Source organism: Hemicordylus capensis, chromosome 5 (assembly GCF_027244095.1).
Source record: "Hemicordylus capensis ecotype Gifberg chromosome 5, rHemCap1.1.pri, whole genome shotgun sequence".
NCBI classification, from domain to species: Eukaryota; Metazoa; Chordata; class Lepidosauria; order Squamata; family Cordylidae; genus Hemicordylus; species Hemicordylus capensis.
Genome location: NC_069661.1, coordinates 227,809,775 through 227,832,499, shown reverse-complemented (window position 1 = coordinate 227,832,499; position 22,725 = coordinate 227,809,775). Strand labels below are relative to the sequence as shown.

Below are 22,725 nucleotides of genomic sequence, written 5' to 3'. Positions count from 1 at the left end.
GTACTCCTCTGCATTCTGAAGTGGTCTCTCAATGGTTACTAGTCTTGACACTACCTCCAAGCTCAGAGGCTATCTCCAGGCTACCTGCAGGCTCAGAGGTAAGATGCCTCTGAATACAGTTGTGGGGGACCAACAGCAAGAGAGTGGTCTCTTGCCTGTGGGCTTCCCAGAGGCATCTGGTGAGCACTGTGTGGGAACAGGATGGTTACACACAGGTAGGCCTTGGGCCTGATCCAACAAGGCTGTTCTTATAGTGCAGTCCATTCTGACCCTTAGAACTTCTCCTTTTTCCGCATGTGTAAACTAGGCTCTGTTTTATCATCTGATTAGATTTAGAATCTCTCTGTCTTCTGCAGATAGGGAGCTTCATCACTCTTCTGAAAGTCCTCTGCAAATCCAAGTCCCATAATTCCCTGTGGGGAGAGAATTACAATTCGGCTAGCTTAAGTATTTGGTGTAAATATGCCCTTAGGTCCTTAACAAACTAATGCTTTTTCCCCCCTTACCCAGCAAAATGAGAGTTGGATTCTTGGGCTTGAAAATTCTAACCTGTTGATTACCTGCCATATGCCATGCAGACAGCAACACTCTCCTCACAAGTGCTTTCTGAAGAGTTTCATCAGTAATGCTGATAAAGTGCTTTGAGGTCTTCAGCTTAAAACCCATGTTTAATATTTCGCAATGTCCTCATAAATGTTTGCCAACATTCTCTTAAGCTGTTCTCCTAGGCGTTCTTCACACAGCAAGCTTTACCATGGGTTTACTGCAAGGCTTTACGGCGAACTCAAAGTTGTCCCCCCCCAAAAAACACACAATGTGGATTTTTTTTACCCTGATATAAATCTGGCTAAACTCTAAGGTGCAGTGAAAAACCCAAATTGTGTGTGAAGCGCTCTCCAATAGCTCGCAGGGACTTCGGGGTAAATCTGCCCGATATGTGAATACACACCCTCCATTCTAGAGCAGACGTGAGCCTAGGGACTTTAAAAGCCCTGTGTGGAAAATGACCTAGTGAAACATAGCAAGGCAAAGAAGTATGTTAAGAATGGATGTTTGATTACATTGTACTGAATTACAGGGAAGCTCTATTTAGTGTTTTGGGATAAAATACAAGAATGCACGTGAGAGGATCCTGTGTTTCTAGAACCCTTGTCAGTTTTGATAAATAGCTTTGTTCTCCTTTTCAGCTGACACCATCCAAAGTTTATTGATTTTTATTTCTTCTGATGGCGCTGCTGTGCTCTTGTCACCTCCTGTCTGTATATTTGTAGCCCTCCCCATCCCCTTCTTTGGAAAACAGGTTAAACAAAGTGCACAGTATACCTTAGACAGGCCAAAATAGTTGGTGCAAATGGCAAAGAGCCACATGAAGAGGGTTACGGAGCTGAACTTGTGATATCACCAAGTTCTTTTAAGGAAAAAACTCTCATACATTATTTTAAAGCATTTGGATTTACCAGAACAGCTTAAAAGGTCGACAGGAGTGGCTGAAATGTTAGGTATGGGTAACATGTTTTGCATTGTACCATGATTAGCTAGACCCTTAGACCCAGAAAGCTCTAGCTAATAATTTGTGTGTTCTAAAGCCATGCCATTCAGATTATTTCATAAATTGCATTAATGAGTGTTGCAAGTGCCAACTACCAGTGGCCATGACTGAACTTGTTTGCTTAAATCAGAAGTGCTGGCTAATGGTGTGGAACAATCGAAGGGGGAGGGAAATCTCTGCCCTTACCTGTAAATCCCAGGAGGCAGTGGTGGAGGAAGGGGACATCTCACTCAACACTATGTATATGCGTAGCTGGATTTCTCCTTAGCTCCAGATAAACTTAGAGTTCTCCACTTGGAGAACAGGTGAATTGCTTCCACTGAGCTTAGCCACAGTTAACCATTTTGTTAGCAGCTGCACCAACCAACCAACCCACCCTTTATTACAGTCAGAGACCAGCATAAAATGAATACAGGTTAAAAATTTCATGTTATATGGTGATGTTATGATGATATCATGACAAGGCTAAAATTAAGGATGATTGCAATTTTAAAAAGCAAGTTAGAATACATATTAGTACATATCATCAAAAGGCTAAAACTAAGAATAATTGCAGTTTAAAAACTAAAATAGATAGAATATACACGTTAATACTAAAAAGCAACAAACCTAAAATTACTAAAACTAAAAGAGATAAAATATAATAATATAGTTTCTATTATAAAAATGCACAGAAATGACGAAAAGGGGAGTATAAAATTGTAAAAGTCCCAATTTAAAATTATTAAAAGCAATAGGACAATAAAATGCAGTACAATGCAATAAATCAATGGGTATGGAGGCATGGGCAAGTGTGAGGTCAATCCAGAGTCATCAAGAATCAGATTAAGGGGGCTCACAGCCTAACATCCTTCAATGGATGCCGATCGCAGCCGCACAGAACTTGACAACGTTATGTGTAATGGCAGGGTTAGAGTCAGAGAGCAACAGAAAACTGTAGAATTGTCTCGAACATCCCGGGAACTTGCTTAGCAATGGGAGAATGAGGGCAGCACGAATGTCTCTATAAAACAGGCAGTATAGAAGGGCATGCTCAATAGTTTTGATCTGTTCTGCGCCACAGGGACATAATCGCTCTGCAAGTGGGATCTTTCTGTAATGGCCCTCTAGCATTGCTGAGGAGAGACCATTGCAGCGAGCCAAAGTGAACGCCCTTCTGTGGTTTGGGACCTCCAGATGAGTGAGATATGCTGCAGGAGAGGCAGTATATCTAAGCTCCTCACTGATATTAAATTCTGAGACACTACTGAGGTCTGTTTGGCTCTCAGTGTCTATAATGCACTGCTTTTGCCTGATCGTAGCCCATGTTGAGCAGGGACAGTGGGGAGAAGCCCAGGAAAGCTAATTTCATCTCAATTGCCTGAGCCCAACTAGATTGATAATCATCATGGAGGGTCAGAGGGACAAGACCAACTGGGCAATAGGATAGTCTAAGCCAATAGGATAGTCTAAGACAATAGGAGAGAGTGACCATCCACACCTTAGCCTCAATCTTGATCTGGCCTGTCTCCAGGAGTAGGGTGGCATTGGAGACACATCTTGGTACACGGAGTGCTGCCCTCAAGAACTTGGATTGTACACATTCCAGTGTCAAAATATTGGGAAAAGGAGCCAGTTGAGCGCCATAGAGTAGTTGAGCTAATGACTTGGTTTGAAACAGTTTGAGAGCTGCGGGAAAGTAGTGGCCTCCTCTTGTATGCATAAATTGAAGGATGGTGGAGAAGCTTTTCTGTGCATTTAAGACCACATGTTCTCCATGGGCTTTTCTAGAGCCACCAGAATGAAAAACTTATACCCAGGTGCTTAAAATAAGTCACTTGTTCGATCTTATGTCTCTCAATCCTCCAAGAGTGGATCTTGGGCCTCCTAGCAAAGACCATGATTTTAGTTTTGTGATAAACGATTTCCAGAGAATCTTCCTTACAGTGCAGCATCAGGGCCCTCAATGCTCTTCTGAGACCAATGGGAGTCCTTGAGAGGATGGCTGCATCATCCGCATATAGTAGGGTGGCTATATGTTTCCCCACGAGCTTTGGAGCATGAAAATCAATATTGCTGAGCTGGGCCCTCATTAAGTTGATATAGAAATTGAATAGGAGCGAGGCCAGAATGCATCCTTGCTTGATGCCCTTCTGTGTTAGAACAGCACTTGTAAGGTGACCTTGTGGACTACATCTCACCTTGAGTGAAGTGTCTAGGTGCAGAGTTCGAATGAGATATAGCAGGCAATGGTGGAGGCCTCCAGCTTTTTCTATAATTTGACACGTGAGATGGAGTCAAATGCTGCCTTGAGATCAATAAAGGCAGCATATAGAGAAGTCGCCCTACAGGAGGAGTATTTCCCAATGAGGTGCTGTAGAACTAGGCACTGATCGATGGTGGAGTGTCCCTCCCTAAAGCCTGCTTATTCCTCAGCAAGGAACTTTTCCTGTTCCAGCCAATCCCTAAGTTTCCCATAAAGATGTCTTGCATAAAGTTTACTAATGGTATTAAGTAGACTGATAGCTCTGTAATTGGCAGGATCATCCCTCTTGCCCTTTTTAAAGATGGGGACAGTAATTGCACCCCCCAATCCTTGGGGATTGGGCCATTCGTGTCGATGAAGGTAAAGAGCGATGCCAAGATAGGGGCCCACCAGACCAGATTGTTTTTAACAGCCTTCGATGGAATGAGGTCTTCACCTGGAGCCTTTCCTGGCTTCAATTGGGCAACAAGACTGTGAATCTCTGAGGTTGACACCGGAGCCCATGCTGGAGTGTCCTCAATGGCACTAGAGGAATCTCTGCAGGTGGCGGCAAGATCTTTGTATAAGTCATAAAAGTGTTTCTCCCAGGTCCCTGGATGAATGTGACAGTCCAGATAATTTGTCCATAGCTGGGAGAAGACTTTGTGAGATGCCAAAACATGGCCGAGTCCCTGGATCTAGTGGTCTCGATTAATCCCATCCAGGCCTCTTTCATGGCCTCTTTTTTCTTGCAGGCCAGCAGAAGTTTATACTGCTTTTTCTGCTGAAGAAGATTCTGTGCGGCCCTTAAACCAGAGCTGAATTGATAGGTACTGGTGAGGGCTTTTTTGGTGTTCACACAGTCCTTGTCAAACCACTGCTTGGAAGGTGGTTGATGCAGAACACAAGGCTCACTGGTCTTACGAGAGAGGAGCTGCTGTAGTTCCCAAACTAGTGCTTTGTATGACTCCAGAGGCGTAGAGGTAGGATCATTGTTTAGTAAAGATGGGTGCAGAAGATCAGAGGCAAGTAGCTCTCGAAGCGCTTGATCCAGCCATGGTGACCATTTTGCATGGCAATATGCTCCCTCCGCTGAAGATATGGAGGAATTGTAATGATTCTCAATGTGTGACTGATGGATGAGTGGTTTTAAATGTAGCAAGATAGGGAGATGGTCACTATCGAATTTAGGAACAACGTCCAATCTCTCTACTAGAGGAAGCAGGTTCCATGATGTAATGAAATAATCAATCAGGCTCATTCTAATGCCGGCGAGATAAGTAAACTTGGCTGGGTGGTCTTTTTCAAATGAGCCGTTCAGAATGGAAAAGTCCAATCTTGTGGCCATTTGGCTCAAGCGGAGACCCGCATAATTTGACTTTTGATCCTTAGAGAGACGGATAAGAGGGACCCCATCTACCTCGGGGCTGGGTGGATAGGCCCTTTGTTGGGAGTATCAAGTGTGGTCATCTGGGCCCATCCTAACATTGAAATCACCACCCAGCACCACATATGTGTTGGGATTGGCTGTACTAACCATGGTTAGGGCTAACTTAGGTTCCTGCTAAACCCAGGACTTGAAACCATTTCTGGTTAAGCCATAAAGGGTTAGGTCCTGCAAGGAAATTTGAACTAAAAAAAAGAGGGATGCGTGTGATCTCATGGCCCACTCCCCAGGTTAAGCACTCTGCAGTGTTTATCTTATTTATTTGTTATTTCTCTGTGTAAACTGCGCTGAGCCATTTTTGGAAGGGTGTGATAGATATCGAATAAATAAATACAATAAATAAAAGTATGCAGCGCCAACTCTTATTTCCTCTCTGCTTTTTTCTCTTGATAAGTGAAGCATCTGACCCACAATGAAAGGTAGCCATAGACACAAAGCTAGGTAGCCATGGCCTGTAGTGATGATTTGACTTTTCCTTCTTCTTCCAGAGCTTGAGACAAGGGATTTTGTCCCTTGGATATAGCTGTTCTTGCTGGGCAGCTGCTCACTTACCCTGATGTGGGTAGCCCTCCCAGAACTTTCTTCTGAAAATGCAAGGCTGGCTTCATGGCAGGCTGCTGAGAACTACAAGAGTTGCTTTGGCAGAAACTGGTGTAAGGCTGTAGCGAATAGCGGATTTTAGCCCAGCCTTTGTCTCAAGGAAAGCCCATGTGGTGGAAAGAAAAATGCTGATTCATTCCCTCCATGTTTGCTCAATAAAGGCTATTCCTTTAAAACTTGACCATTTCTTGGTAATCTCTGCCACCATGCCCACTCTTAATAGAGTTTAATCCCTCCCTGGTGTGGGCGAAATTCCAGGGAAACTCTCCTTGGTTTACCAATGGAAAAGTACAGAAAACCTTCAGGGTGCAGTCTACATGTGAAGAGCAAACTTGGTGGGTGCTGAACAATTAATGTTGAGGCATGTTTGCACCAGAGTAAACCCCCTTTTTCCTGAGTTTAAAATCCACTCAGAAAAAATCCACTGTAAAGGCACCTTTATAGGGTACAGAGATTTCTACAGCCCCCTGGTTCAGGGGCGTAACTATAATAGGGCAAGGGGAGACAGTTGTATGGGGGCCCACTGCCTTGGGGGCACCCCCAGAGGCAAGTGACATGACTGATTCCCCCAGCTGCACACCCGCCTGGGCTTCCTTCAGTTGTATTCATCCTCCGAAATTGATGTGAGTGTTAAGACCTGGAGCTACCAGAATGGCTTGTCTTTCTCTAGTACCGTTAAATGACTTGCATCGTCCACAATTTACAAAACCTTTTAAAAAATAATTTAGGATGATGTTCTATTGTGTGTGCGCGCGTGTGTGTGTGTGAGAGAGAGAATGCTTTTTGTTACTACTATTCAGCCTTATTTAAGATTTCTTTACTTAATGAGCTGAGCTTAAGGGGGGGTGCATTTTAAAATCTTTTCTCTGGGCCCACTCCAACCTTGCTCCGCCCCTGCCCTGGTTGGAAAGCAAGGGCTCAGGCTAGAGTTTCTTAGAAGGTTACGTTACAAAATAAAACACAATAGACCAGGTGTAAGGATTTGCAAAACACAAAAGGAAAGTAAATCATCTAATGCAGGCTAGCTATCACACTGTTCCCTGTCTAAGTCTTTCCAAAGTCAAAAGCCCTTGGCTTCCTTTCTCCATGAACTCACCCCAAACTCCAGCAGAGAATTCAAGTTTCTTGCAATCCTGTCTCTCAAGGATCTGCAGATGTCTTTCCATGAGAGAAGTCTTCAGGCTGGCTGTTGGCCATGAGGCAGCAAGACTTCATTGCTGGTGCTTGCAAAGCCTGATCCCCATCTTCTCTCATTGCCCTCCTGGCTCTTTTTGAGAACAAAGACCCCCTTCACTTCCTGCCGCCAGGCCCTCTAGGTCCCGGTCACCGTGTGCTGAGTGACTGATTCCCAGAGGTCACTGACTAACAGACAGGACAGGGTTCACTTCCGGTTCACTCTTTAGGGTAAGGGAAGGGCTGATTGCTACAAAGGCATATAAGCCTTCTTTTCCTTATATAAGCAATGGGATATAGCTTTAATTTTAGGGAGGAAACCCAAGTTCCTAGCCCTCGTGAGTTGTGAGGAAAAAGTGTGGAGTGGAGTGGAGTTTCTAATCCACATATACTATTCAAAAAACCTAACTAAAAGGTAGAATTTTTATTCTAATATAAGTAATCCAGAATAAAACTTGGGGACACAGGCTGACATCCTGACTTAGTTTGTGACAACACACAGAAAAGACGCACCCGTGTTGCGGAAGGCTTCCACAGTTCTGCAGCATGAAGCATGCAGGGTGAGGGGCAAAGTTTTGCCAATCTCTGCTTCCCCTGGAAATACCCTGCACTACCCAAAAAATATGCCACCGAGAGCTTCCCCACTCCCCGCTCAGTGTGCTCCATGCTGAGGAACTAAAGCAGCACTCCTCAGCATGGATGCATCTTCTCTGCACACTGCCACTAGCTAAGTCAGGATGTCAGGTACTGTCTTGTAGGCACACATTTAAGAAATAGCAAAATTAGGCATTTGATTAGAAGAGTGCAGCTCTAACATTACAGATCAGCATAAACCAACACTGCTGCAAAATGCACATAAGAAGTATGAAGTGCCAAGGCATGTACTGGCAGGATTATGCCACAGAGCTTCTGACACCAAGAGATGTCCAACCTCCAACAGTCTTGTTTGGCAGGCAGAAGTGAACTTCAGTGCCGAGATACTAGTGGCATGAGATAATTGGCAGATCAGATATTTGCAGTGAACATATTGCTTATGTTTTACTTCATTATGTCATAAACAAGCCATCTGAATGCTCAAAAGTTGAGATCATTTCCCTGTCACAGCCAGGTTATGTGACTTTTGCACACCGTCTAGCAAAATCCAACATGGCAAATTTGACAGTAGGCTTTCGTGACAGCATTTTTGGGCCATCCTGCATTAGTGACTGCACACAGGCTTTATTTATTTGTCACATTTATATACAGCCCTATATAAAATCTCAGGGCAGTTTACAATCCAATCAAAACACATAAACATTAAAATTACCATAAATAAAACTCTAAAACATTATAAACTAAAAGCCTGATAAAACAGGTGTGTTTTCAAAAGTCATTTAAAAACAACCAGAGACAGGGAGATTCTGATTTCATTTGGGAGTGTGTTCCAGAACCTCGGGGCAAGCCTAGAGAAGGCCCAGTTTTGGACTGCCACCAAGTGAGCCAGTAGCAACCTCAACCGGACCTCCCCCAATGATCTTAATAGGCGGGTTTCATGAAGAAGAAGGTGCTCTCTTTAATGCCCTTGGCCCAAGCCATTCAGGGCACTATAGGTAATAATCAGCACTTTGTATTTTGCCCAGAAACTAATTGGCAGCCAGTGTAGTTATTTTTTTAAATAGGAGAAATGTGGTGTCTCCGGGTGGCCCCAGAGACCAATCTGGCTGCCACATTCTGCACCAGTTGCAGTTTCTGAACTACATACAAAGGCAGAACAACGGCAGACCAAAGGCAGACCAACCATTGCAGGTGTCAAACCTGGATGTTTCCAGCATATGCACCACTGTTTTAAGGTGGTTTATCTCGAGAAATGGATGTAGCTGGCATATCAGCTGAAGCTGATAAAAAGCAATCCATGCCACTGCCTCAACCTGAGATATCAGGAGAGGTTTGGGTCCAGAAGTACTCCCAAGCTACGTATGTGATCTTTCAGGGGGAGTGTAACCCCATCCAGAACAGGCAGATCTAAACCACTTCCTAAGTTCCGGCCTCCCACAAGTACCTCTGTCTTGTTTGGATTCAACTTCAGTTTGTTCTTCCTCATCCAGCCCATTACCTATTCCAAGCAAGCATTCAGAGAGGTTAAGCCGTGATGAGGTTGACATGAAGAAATAGATCTAGTTGTCATCAGCACATTGATAGCACCCTGCACCAAATCTCCTGATGATCTCTCCCAGCGGTTTCATGTAGATGTTAAAAAGCATTGGAGCATTGGTACGCCATACAATAGCCCTCACTTTGAAGAGCAACAATCTCCAAGCGACACCATCTGGAATCTACCTGAGAGGTAGGAGTGGAACCACTGCAAAGCAGTGCCTTGCACTCCCAACCCCCTCAGGCAGCCCAGAAGGTTACCATGGTTGATGGTATCAGAAGCTGCTAAGAGATCCAAGAGGACCAACAAGGTCACACTCCCCCTGCCAATTCCTAATTGGAGATCATCCATCACCGGCCGACCAAGGCAGTCTCCACTCCATAGCCCACCCAAAAAGTGTGAAATGGGTCCAGATAATCTGCTTCTTCCCAGACTGTCTGGAGTTGAGAAGCCACCACCCTTTCAGTCACCTTGCCCAACCATGGAAGAGTGGAGATAGGCCTATAATTGCCTAGCTCTGAGGGAATGAATGCAGGTTTCTTCAAAAGTGGTCAAATAATTGCCTCCTTGAGACAAGGAGGCATCCTGCCCTTCCTCAGAGAGGCACAGATTATACTAACAAGACCTTCTCCAGTAACTTCCCTACTAGATTGTTTAAGCCATTAAGGCAAGGGTCAAGGGAACAGGGGGTAAGGCAAACTTCTCCAAGCAGCTTGTCCATGACCTCGGGAGTCACAAACTGAAACTGATCCACCCTAACCATACAAGAGTTGCTGGACACCATATATACTCTGCAATAACTATGGAATCCAGTTTGGCTTGAATCAGAGAGATTTTATATGCAAAAAAGTTATAAAGGTGTCACAGCGATTCACCTATGGCTTTCAGTGCCGATCCAGAGAAGGAAGGGCATGTACTAGGCCCCTCACAACCCTGGACAGCTCTGTTGAATGTGAGCTTGTAGATAAAATGCATGCAGAAAGGAACTGTTTCTTTGCTGCACACATTACCTGAACAGAGATCTTCATACGTGCTCTGTGCTATGATCTGTCAGAATCGAGTCGAGTCTTTCTCCACCTGCATTCTAACCAGTTTCCTTGCCGCTTCAGCCCCCATAGTTCTTCTGTATGCCAAAGGGCTAATTTAGAAGTGGGTCAGGTGGGGGCACTTAGGAGCAATCGTGTCTAGTTTATCATTCCAAATCTGAACCCTCCTAGGCTTCTTAGAATCCTGTTGGATCCAATAACCTTCTTGGGTGAACAATCCTAATAGGTCTTTCACTCCTGCAAAGGTGGGTTGCGATTGTCAATCCAACTTTAGCCATATGGTGGTTCACCCATGACAATGGGGAAATCACAGGTGTCCCCACCCACAGAAAACCACCCTGACCAGAGCAGAAGACTAAACTGAGTGTGTGACCAGCAGTGTGCATTGGTCCTGAGAACACTTGCAACAGGCCTATAATTCCCATGGCCGCTATGAACTCCTGAGCTGCTCCTGACAAAGTGGTCCCAACCATCACCAACCTGGGCGACTCCAATGCCAAGTCAGGCAGCTTAGTTAGGAATTCAGTTGGCAGCGTGGTGAACAGTACACCCAACAGAAGTTCCAATCTGTCCTTGGTCCCAAGACTTAGGTACACACATTTGATATAGACTAATTCCCTAACAGGGATCCTGGTAAGGAATATATTATTCTTATGGACCACAGCCACTCTACCTCTTCAGATGTTCAGGTTTTTGAGTTGGTCAAGCAAGATGATGCTGTGAAGTTTAAACTCCTTCCATCTTTCAAATATCTATTTAGGAAAATATTATTGCTTCCTGTTCTGAAAACAAGCTTGCCTTCTATTCCTGAGCTGTCAAGGAAGGCTGCACGATAGGTATCGGTGCCAGGCAGACAAGTCTGGCAGATGAAAGGGGCTGATTATGGAAACATTTAAATGGGGTCAGCTGGAAAAGAGCCAGGACAAGGATAATAGAAATAAAATAAAAACAAAAAAGTCTCAGCTAGCCATATGCTAGGCCAGGTGACAGGCAAATTAATAGAGCAGGAAGGGAGTAGCATTGTTCGGGCCAGGGAGGGCCTACAACTGAGCAAAGAGACGCCTTTGTTGAATCACAAGTGGTGATTCTCTTATATTTGGCAGGGGAAGAGCAACTGGCCCCATCCATCCCCTGCACCACATCCCTCCAGTAGCTGTTGTTGGTATCTGCCTTATATTTCGTTTTAGATTGTGAGCCCTTTGGAGACGGGGGCCATCTTATTTATGTATTATTTATTTTTTAATGTAAACTGCTTTGAGAATTTTGGTTGAAGAGCAGTATATAAATATCTGTAAGAGTAGTAGAGGCACTTTAACAGACCCAAAGGAAGTTAGAAGCCTCTTGAGTAATAAAGAGTTTCCTATTTGGACATGTGTATCATCAAACAACTTGATTGATCAAGGGATGCAGTAGTTCTTTCCAGACCTTCTAACAGTGTGTATAATGAACACTTATAGAGGAGAAAGATGCCATCCATCTCTGCATATTGATTGGCTTTGCTGTGTATGGAACCTGCTTATGATCTATCTATCTATCTATTCAATTTTTATACCACCCTTCCAAAATGGCTTACTCATGTGTACTTGCCAAGACTCCCTTAGCCAGGGGAGTAGCTAGGGGAGAGAGGGCCCATGTTCACCCCTCTCCCTGGCTGGCTCTTGGAGTGAGAGAGATAATGGAGAAAATAGGGAGGGGTGGAGCCGGGGGGCCCTCAGGAGCTAGGGGCCCTGGGTTCTTTGAACCCATCTGCTCAGTTATAGCTATGGCCTTGCCCTTAGCACAATTCAGCACCTTTCCTTTTGCAGGGCCCCCAAACGTGTTTACAAAGTCTGTTCTGTGCAACTGAGCTGATCAGTGCGGACGATCAATGCTTCCCTTCCTTCCATTCGCTATGACGCTATTCTCATGACCTCTCAAAAGTGCGGTAAGAGAGCCCAGCCCAGTTTGGGAAGGTTGTGTGCTGCCACGGGAGCCACACGGCTCCCGGCAACAAACCACCTTGAATGCCCCCACCCTTAAATGAGGTTAGCGGAGCGAGCGCTCCGCTAGCCCCATTTATTCGATTGTGAGTCACCACAGCATGGCTCTGCGCCTCAGCGACTCATGAAGAGACCCCCAACCAGGAGGCTCCAACAAGCCTCTCAGTGTTGAGGGTCCCCCTAGAAGGCCCGCACACTTGCGGGGGGCATGCTGGGACTTCTGGGGGCCCCGATCCCCGCCGCTCCTTCCGGCTCCGTGACAGAGCCGGTAATCGTGTGGCCGGCCAATCCGGCCGCTCAGGGCAGGCTAACCACTTGTGTTCTTACTTAAATGTGCAAATGCAGCTTTGGGTGTTGTTAACTTCAGTTTTCAGAAGTCTGAAGCATAGATGCCACAGGCTGGCTGTGGGTGGAATCTGCTAAAGCTTAATACCTGCCCCTTGTAAGGTAGAAGGTAAATCAGCACTGGTGTGGCAAGAAAAGTCCTAAATGCAAGCTTCTAGATTGTTTGCTTGCAGTAACCCAGCAGTTACTCCTAGGCAGATGTGACACCAGGGGAAAAAAGTCAGGGGAGGTATGGATGAGGCACAGTGCATTCAGGGGGCTGGGGAGCAGCTTTGTCCAGATGTTAGATTTCTGGAACAGTGTATTTCTCACTAATGCTCCCATAAGATGGGCCATCCTAAATATCCTCCTTGAAATATGTCCTATTGATTTTCATGGAATTAACTGTCAAGGCAGCATGCGAATAACTGTGGCCTCATTATAATTTCCGGCTTATGGTTTGGTTATAATTTCCAGGTGCTGGCAGAATGTGCTTATTTTCTGACTACTGGATATTATTGATGATGATAAAAATAAGAACATAAGAACAGCCCTGCTGGATCAGGCCCAAGGCCCATCTAGTCCAGCATCCTGTTTCACACAGTGGCCCACCAGATGCCGCTGGAAGCCACAGGCAGGAGTTGAGGGCATGCCCTGCTGTTACTCCCCTGCAACTGGTACTCAGAGGCATCCCGCCCTTGAGGCTGGAGGTGTCCTATAGCCCTCCGACTAGTAGCCGTTGACAGACCCCTCCTCCATGAAGTTATCCAAACCCTCCTTAAAGCCAACCGGGTTGTTGGCTGTATACTTTCTTCTTATTTATTCAACTTATATGCTGAACATATACTGAGAGAAGCTGGATTGAAAGAACATAAGAACAGCCCTGCTGGATCAGGCCCAAGGCTCATCTAGTCCAGCATCCTGTTTCACACAGTGGTCCACCAGATGCCGCTGGAAGCCACAGGCAAGAGTTGAGGGCATGCCCTGCTGTTATTCCCCTGCAACTGGTACTCAGAGGCATCCTGCCTTTGAGGCAGGAGGTGGCCTTTAGCCCTCCAACTAGTAGCCGATAATAGACCTCTCCTTCATGAAGTTATCCAAACCCTTCTTAAAGCCATCCAGGTTGTTGACTGTCACCACATCTTGTGGCAGAGAATTCCACAAGTGGATTATGCATTGTGTGAAAAAGTACTTCTGTTTGTTGGTCCTAGATTTCCTGGCAATCAGTTCATGGGATGACCCCTGGTTCTAGTGTTATGTGAGAGGGAGAAGAATTTCTTTCTATCCACTTTCTCCACACCATGCATGATTTTATAGACCTCTATCATGTCTCCCTGCAGTCATCTTTTTTCTAAACTAAATAGCCCCAGGTGTTGTAGTCTTGCCTTGTAAGAAAGGTGCTCCAGGCCCCGATCATCTTGGTTGCCCTCTTTTGCACCTTTTCCAGTTCTACAATGTCCTTTTTGAGATGTGGTGACCAGAATTGTACTCCAGGTGTGGCTGCACCATAGTTTTGTATAAGGGCATTATAACATTAGCGGTTTTATTTTCAATCCCCTTCCTAATGATCCCTAGCATGGAATTAGTCTTTTTCCACAGCTGCCGCACATTGAGTCGACACTGTCAATGAGCTGTCCACCATGACCCCAAGATCCCTCTCCCGGTCAGTCACCGACAGCTCAGATCCCATCAGCGTATACTTGAAATTGGGGGTTTTCCCCAATGTGCATCACTTTACACTTGCTGACATTGAACCGCATTTGCCACTTTGTCGCCCACTCACCCAGTTTGGAGAGATCCTTTTATTGATAATAAGATGAACACTCTAGTATGCAAACAGTACCTTTTCTTCAAGTGACTAGTACAGGTGTCCAGCCAAGGGGGTGGGAGTAACCATCTATTTATCCGGGGGTCCTCTGTGCTCCTAGTTGAGAATTCAGATGTCTGTCTGCTCTCATTTCATGCCGAGTGATCTCACTCTCTCTTCTTCTAAGGCAGGAGAAACTGAGCTGTGCTTGTGCTTCCCTTAGTGCTGCTCCTCACCGTCTAGAGAGCCAGCGTGATGTAGTGGTTAGAGTGCTGGACTAGGACTGGGGAAACCCGAGTTCAAATCTCCATTCAGCCATGAAACTAGCTGGGTGACTCTGGGCCAGTCACGTCTCTCTCAGCCTAACCTAATTCACAGGGTTGTTGTGAGGAGAAACTCAAGTATGTAGTACACCACTCTGGGCTCCTTGGAGGAAGACTAAAATAATAATAATAATAATAATAATAATAATAATAATAATAATAATTCTGGCATCCCAGGTCCTTGGGAAGGACTCGATGTCTGAATAAAACAAACCAGTCAATAACACCTGTCTGACTGTGTAAACAAGCAATAATAATAATAATAAAATATAATATAATTGTAATAATAAAATAATAAATATAATTATATAATAAATATAATATTTAAAAATAATATTTAAAAATAAATGTAATAATAATAATCTGATTGACAAAATGATTTTAGAAAACTGCAAGAGAAGAAAAAGAAATCTAAGTGTTGCATGGATTGACTACAAGAAAGCCTTTGATTCATTGGATACTAAAATGTTTAGAAACAACTGGTGTCAGCAAAAACATTCAGATATTTATAAAAAAAGCAATGAGCATGTGGAGTACACAGTTAACAATCAATGGCGAGGCACTTGGACAGGTTAGCATTAGAAGAGGCATTTTCCAAGGGGACTCACTATCCCCTCTATTGTTTGTAATCGCCATGACCCCACTTTCACAAATACTAAACAAAACAAGCCTTGGATACCAAACATCTAAAACATCCAGTAAAATCAACCATCTGCTGTACATGGACGATCTGAAGTTGTATGGAAAGTCCCATTCAGAAATCGAATCACTGCTAAACACTGTCCGTATATTCAGTAGCGATATAGCAATGGAGTTTGGACTAGACAAGTGTGCTGCATTAATAATGAACAGAGGGAAAATAACAAAAACAGAAGGAATAGAACTGCCCAATGGAAGCAACATCAAGAACCTGGAAGAGAAAGAACCTTACAAATACTTGGGCATTCTCCAGGCTGATAACATCGCGCACACTGAAGTTAAAAGAAAAATTGGAAGTGAATACATCAGGAGAGTTAGAAAAATCCTCAAGTCCAAATTCAATGGCGGGAACATCATACAAGCCATAAACACCTGGGCTATACCTGTTATTAGATACACTGCAGGAATAATAGACTGGACCCAGGCAGAGCTAAAGACGCTAGATCGTAAGACCAGGAAAATCATGACCATCAATCATGCTCTGCACCCCCGCAGTGATGTAGATAGGCTCTACCTCCCTCGCCGCTCAGGTGGAAGAGGAATGCTGCAAGTCCATCAAACAGTAGAGGAGGAGAAAAAAGGCCTTGAAGAATATATAAGGGACAGTGAAAAAGATGCACTTCAAATGGTCAAGAACGCGAAACTATTCAACACCAATGAAACAAAGCAGGCCTACAAGAAAGAACAAGTCAAGAACTGAGCAGAAAAAATGGAGAAATAAGCCCCTGCATGGTCAATATTTACACAATATAAGTGGAAAATCAGACATCACCAAGACCTGGCAATGGCTTAAGAATGGCAACTTGAAGAAAGAAACAGAGGATTTAATACTGGCTGCACAAGAACAGGCACTAAGAACAAATGCAATAAGAGCAAAAGTGGAAAAATCCACAACAAACAGCAAGTGCCGCCTTTGTAAAGAAGCAGATGAAACCGTGGACCACCTAATCAGCTGTTGTAAGAAGATCGCACAGACTGACAACAAACAAAGGCATGACAAGGTAGCAGGGATGATACACTGGAACATCTGCAAAAAATACAAGCTACCTGTAGCCAAGAATTGGTGGGACCATCAAATTGAAAAAGTTGAAGAAAATGGAGATGTAAAAATATTATGGGACTTCCGACTACAAACAGACAAACATCTGCCACACAATACACCAGATATCACTGTAGTAGAGAAGAAAGAAAAACAAGTCAAAATAATCGACATAGCAATACCAGGGGATAGCAGAATAGAAGAAGAAGAAATCAAAAAAATCACCAAATACAGAGATCTACAAATTGAAATTGAAAGGCTGTGGCAGAAGAAGACCCAAATAATCCCAGAGGTAATTGGCGCCCTGGGTGCAGTTCCAAAAGACCTTGAAGAGCACCTCAACACCATAGGGGCCACAGAAATCACCATCAGCCAATTACAAAAAGCAGCTTTACTAGGAACAGCCTATATTCTGCGACGATATCTATAACAATTGACAATAAAATTCAGCCATCCCAGGTCCTTGGGAAGGATTCGATGTCTGGATAAAACAAACCAGTCAATAACACCTGTCTGACTGTGTAAACAAGAAATAATAATACACACTCTGGGCCAGAGGCAGGTTCACACAGGGCTCCAGATCTTTCTGCCACCCATAGGAAGCTGGCTATGATCTCGGCTCACTGATCTCAGCTCTCACAACAGATGGCAGTGCTGAGTTGAGTGTGTGCATTGCTTTGATCCTTCCTCCCACTTATTTCCCAGTGGGGTGGTGGGGGTGGGAGTCCCAAGAATATCAGAACCAGCCCTCATTCTAGCCAAGAAGTTGAGTTGAAACTGAACTTGAACTCTAAAACCAGTTCAGAGAGGTTTTTTCCGTGCACCCAAACTAAACCTGAACCTAAAATCTCTTGGTTGTCTTTAATCTAAACCTGCATCGAACCCCTAAACAAAAAAAAGCACTAACCGGTTCAAAATAAATAGTTTGTTAATCAAGCACCCAGATTTCCAGTGTATGATGATCAAAGTTTTATTTCCCATTTTTATCCTACAGTATGTATTTTGGCCAGACTTTTTAAAAATACGCCCCGCCCCGCCCCCCCAAGTTAAATACTTGTGTTCATTTTACAGAGTGACACTGTGACTGATAGACTTTGATATTATTCTGCAGAAAATGTTTCTGAATTGGCTTAAAATGGGTTCACAGTGTGTCAGCTGGCTACCAAACCACATTTTCAAGTTAGTATAAATCAGTACTGAACTGAAGGGCTTAGATCAGAACTGAACCCCAATTTTTCATGGTTTGACTCTGGTTCTTACAATACTCTCAGCCACCCTGTTCCTATGGGCTTCTTCATGGCTGCTGCCGCTTCAAAGTCATGGTAAACAGATTGTCACAAATGAGTCTGACAGCTCTTCATTCAAGAGCAGGAAGCATCTGTCACAGGAACAAGGTAACAGGGAACCCATGTGCTCTGCCCAGACTGTGTGGGAGAGAAACATGTTAGAACCTGTGTGTGTGTGTGTGTGTGTGTGCGCGCACACACACTGAGCTTTCTTCTCTGAGGAAATGACTTTATCCACTGATTCAGAAGCTCTTGAGAGCACTTACCTCCTGCTGTATGCAATTAATGTAGAGAAATTTATTGTGTATTTTTTTAATTATACCATGCACATGTGCTCCTTTTTAGATGACTCCCTTAATCAGCCAGGCATGTGACATCTTGCTGAGTAACTTGAAGGTCTGTGCAGATTCTGGTGCAGCTTTTGACATCCAAAGGTACTTTAATAAATTAGACATGAGAGAACTTTTTCAGGTATTTGATTTGCCAAGGTGTTCTAAATATGCAATTATTTTACAAATGGTTTTATTTTTTCTCTCTCTCTCTTCTGATGTGGACGGTGTCACTTTCAAAGGAAGGTATCTTTTCCACTTGTTTTATTACAGTAGCTTATTTAACAGCAGCAATTACATGGGAAAGTCATGGTACACAGTATCTAATCTGTAGCTGATTGTTAATGAAATTTAACAGCCGGAAAGGAGAACAAGAGAGAATTCTCTCAGTGTGACCAGCGAGCTCCCTGCAGTCTATTCATGAACTATCATTGATCCATGGGCCGCCATTTTGAGATACAAGGTTTTACAGCCCTGGTCCCGTTATTGCAACTGCTCTGTAAGGCAGACATCTGCTTCTTCTAGAATGTATTAAATAAAACTGATCTCAGGCTGGAGACAAATGATATTGTCCACCATACTCTCCCATTCCCCTAGATAGCAACTGTCATAGCTGAGGCCATCAAAGTGGGGGAGAACGATGCAGGGGCATAGGGGGCTCGCCAGTGGCTGGAAGGCAAGTTCCTTCAGCAGTCCCCACCCCATTGTGGATAGGTGTGAGCATCAGCATGTGCCCTGACCATGCCCTGTGTCAATGTTAGGCACAGGAGGCATGACCAGTTTCAGGACAGGGGCTGCTCAGCCCCACTCTCCCTTCTTCCCAGTCAGGTCTTCATTCAAGTGCTGGCTGGGAAGCATCATTCACTGCTATGAAAGAAACTTCCCAGCCAGTGCTTGAATGTAATGCTAACTGGGAGAACTGGGAGTGAGGCTGAGCGGCCCCCCTCCCAATACTGGCCACACTCCCTGCATCTGACGTGGCCACTACCAGGAAGAGGGGCTGCCCAGCCCTTCTCCTGGTCCTCCTCAGCCAATACTTTGTTCAAGCACAATCTGGCTGGGCGTTTCTTTCTCTGGCTCGCTGAGATCAAGGCAGGGAAAGAACCGCCCCCAGCCAGTCAGCACTTGAATGAACTGCCTGCTGGACAGGAGAAAGGTGTGCCTCACACTCCCAGCTGGCAAGCACCTCATTCACGGGTTAGGTGTGAGAGGGACAAGGGGGTGCCCTGGGGCAGGGGGTGCCTTGGTGGCCCCCCTGATCCCCATACCCCAGGGACTGTTGTCCCCCCTTTGTCCAAAGGGGGCTACACTCCTGGGTTGATACCAGGCATCCCTCCGGGGCTGATGCCAGGCACCACTCCTTCATGCCGGGACCCCAATCCCAGCTAACAACTGTCTTGCCCCCTGCCCCTTTCTTTTGAGTGCCGTGCTTTAAAAAACACACAAACAAACATTATAAGTCTGTAGGTAGGGACTATCTGCACTGAATCTGTAAAAGGCATCTGCCTAATAAATACTGGCTGACATCCTGACTTCTAATATCAGCATGCGTGGGGCACTAGCCCACATGTTTCCAAACATTGGTTCTCTTGCACAAGAGCACAAATACTTTAGAGCCCTCCTGGTGTTCTAGAAGTGCTCTGTTAGAACAGAAACACATCTCTGATATGCTACCATATGGTACTAGCCTGCATCAAGAAAGACACTGAATTGAATTCTGTTAACTAGGGATCTGCTCCATCCATTGTGTGTACATCACTTGATCTATCTACACTCGGTTACTTTACACATGATGACTGGAGCTGAACATGTAAGTGCCTCATTGAAAAGTATAACATTTAAGCTCATAAGAACATAAGAACAAACAGCCCTGCTGGATCAGGCCCAAGGCCCATCTAGCCCAGTATCCTGTTTCTCATATTGGCCCACCAGATGCCACTGGAAGCCACAGGCAGGAGTTGAGGGCATGCCCTCTCTCCTGCTGTTACTCCCCTGCAACTGGTACTCCGAGGCTTCCTGCCTTTAGGAAGGCTTTTGGTTGCCTTTAGCCCTCCAACTAGTAGCCAATGATAGACCTCTCCTCCATGAAGTTATCCAAACTACTCTTAAAGCCATCCAGGTTGTTGGCTGTTACCACATATTGTGGTGACATTTGGGGTCCTATGACAGATCCGTCTATGGTATTATATCTGTGTTAGCCCTTTTATATATGCAAGTCCCTTGATATTGCAGTCATCGGGTGATAAGCATGTATGTGTGAAACCAGCCCCAGCAATTTTTGAAAGCCATGATGCAGGTAATGAGGATTTTATTGGATTTAGAACTATTCATTAAAATGCATTGTTTTCCATGTTGTAGTTTAAGATTACAACTTCATCAGTAAAACAAGTAGAGTTTGTTCTCACGGTCATTTTAATGTCCTCTTACCAACAAATCCCAGATCATCAATCTATATGTGCTCCCATGGAGCATGTCACATGGATTGCAAAAAAATCTCCCAATCCCAGATTCACACTGTGACCAACCAACATTTAACTGCTATTGTTAATCTGAGTTCAGAACTCCAAAAGTCAGTGTTGGACTGCCAAGAGTTAAATGTTGGTAGCTTGCAACACGAATGTGGGATCAGGAATTTTTTGGAGTCCAAACAACATACTTTGTGAGAATGCACACAGCTTGGCGATCTGGGATTTGCTGGTAAACAGACGTTGCTTTGATTGTGAGAATGAGCCTGTAGTATTGTTTGTAATCAGTTTCAGAGAAAACTGTTATGCACATTGTTGTAAATATCTCTCAACACCATGAAAGTAGTTTTTAAACGGTTTGGCACACATAAAAACTCAAAACCCCTAAAATAAACTGACTCAGACTTCTGCAAGAAAAGGACCCCCAAGAGTACAACAAATGCAGAAGCAGAAATATGAAATGATGAAAGCTGCAGTTTAAAAGCAACATTTTTGTATCTGATATAGGAATTATGGCTGCTTCACTTTGGATGTTGTTGCTAGTGTGGCTTTTGGTACCCATGTGGACTCCCAGATCAACCCCAGTGACACCTTTGTTAAGAACACCAGAAGATTATTTGAACTTTCAAAACCTAAACCTAAACCTCTCATAATCCTAACTGGTAGGTACATCATACGGACTGTTTTAATCTTTCCTATAGACTGTTTTAATCTTTCCCTCAATCTTTCCCTAAGGATCAGCAGATTCTGCATTGAGAGAAGCTGTATATGACAGTGATTTTTGGAATGCAGTTTGTGAGCCAAGCCTGCATGCCCACATGTTTTCTTGGAAGTGGCTTGCAAACCACAGTTGTGCATGTAGTTGTACTTCCTATAAATACTTCAAATTCGAGCAGTCATTTATTAATCTTCCCCTGAGCAAAGTGTTCTTTGGATGTATACATTGTATGTCTTCTGCTTCGTTAAGGTTACCAAGTAGGCCTGTTATATGGTCATTGGATGACACACATTTGTTTGTATTGGTTTTAAATATTTGGGACAGGAAACAGGGACATCTCTAGAGTCCAATAAGCAGGAGCAGGGATGGAATTTCATTAGGGAAGGACTGAGGTTCAGCAAGACCTGAACCACTTTTGGATATGTTTAAAGCTACATGACAATTTTTTTAAAAAAACAAACCCACAAAAAACAAAAGTGAACCTCAGGCAGAATGTATTAATTGAGTTAAATTGCTCAATGTGTTCCAACAAATGTCTTAATTAAGGGCCAAAACTGCAAGCTTTCCTATATCAAAAGTTGCTTCCAAAGAGTTTTGCTTGATAGATCCTGCCGAAATTGCATTTGAGCTATTTTACTGTATTAAATTTGGTGCCTGATGACCATTTCTGGTGCTGCCTTCCCACTCTCCTTCTGCTTATACTAGAGAGAGAGAGAGAGAGAGAGAGAGAGAGAGAGAGAGAGAGATGTGGGTTTAAAAAAACATTTTATGTGATTTACTTTATGCTTTATAGGTAAACATACCTATACAGGTACCATAATGTTATCAACAAAAAACAGTTACTTTTTTCCTTTCCCTTCTCCCCCCCCCCTTTTTTTAAGGCAAAAGGATTGTTTTCATACACATCTAGTATGTGGGCCCATTGAATTGTTTATACAGAGCTACTCAGTGTATAGAACTGGAATTTGTAGTTCCCTTGCTTTAATCCAAGGTAGTTACTGCCTTCCTATAAGAATCAGTGGCCAAGGCCCCAATCTGTGCGCTAAACACAACTAAGTCTTTATGAGTATTATGCTGCAGGATAGTTAATACAAAGGAAAAGTACTTCAGGGCAAATTCCTGATGTGAAAAAGCCTTTACTGACATTCTACTTCATGGTTCACTTAGTTAAAGGGTGCATTTACACAAAACTTTCTTGCAGCCATGAGACAAACCTTGTGATCGTCCCAGGAGTCTGTAAATATACTTTGGTGTCGTTGGTCTCTTTTGGAGAAGGATAGAGACATAAATAAGGCATTAAATGAGGCAACCTGCTTTCCAAAGCAAGCTAGGCTGAACAGAAATGGAATTAATGTAAGGCACGCACACAACCATCACATTCTCAGAGCTGTTTTGCATTTTGTAGTCCGGCTTGTAGACTTTTTTTTTTTTTTTAAAGCAAGCCTCATAATGAATTGTGTGTGTTTTGGCATGCACTGCAGTATTGTACAGGCCTGAAGTAACACTGAATATTTTCTCCCTCTCTCTAACCAATTTTGTAAATCAGAGCAGCCTTGGAGAGGGCATCTTGTAACTGATTGTTTACC

The 22,725-nt window shown here is 44.0% G+C and overlaps 1 protein-coding gene across 11 annotated transcripts in view; it reads left to right on the top strand.

The window, feature by feature from the left end:
* The window catches only part of TBXAS1 (thromboxane A synthase 1), a 402,124-nt gene that overhangs the window by 269,818 nt on the left and 109,581 nt on the right, over nt 1-22,725 (top strand). For all 11 annotated transcript variants that reach the window (XM_053257591.1, XM_053257594.1, XM_053257596.1 and 8 more), the window contains 2 exons: nt 17,973-18,061; nt 20,929-21,083. In XM_053257591.1, the coding sequence (XP_053113566.1) occupies nt 17,973-18,061; nt 20,929-21,083 (244 nt within the window). The remainder of the gene's footprint in view (nt 1-17,972; nt 18,062-20,928; nt 21,084-22,725) is intronic.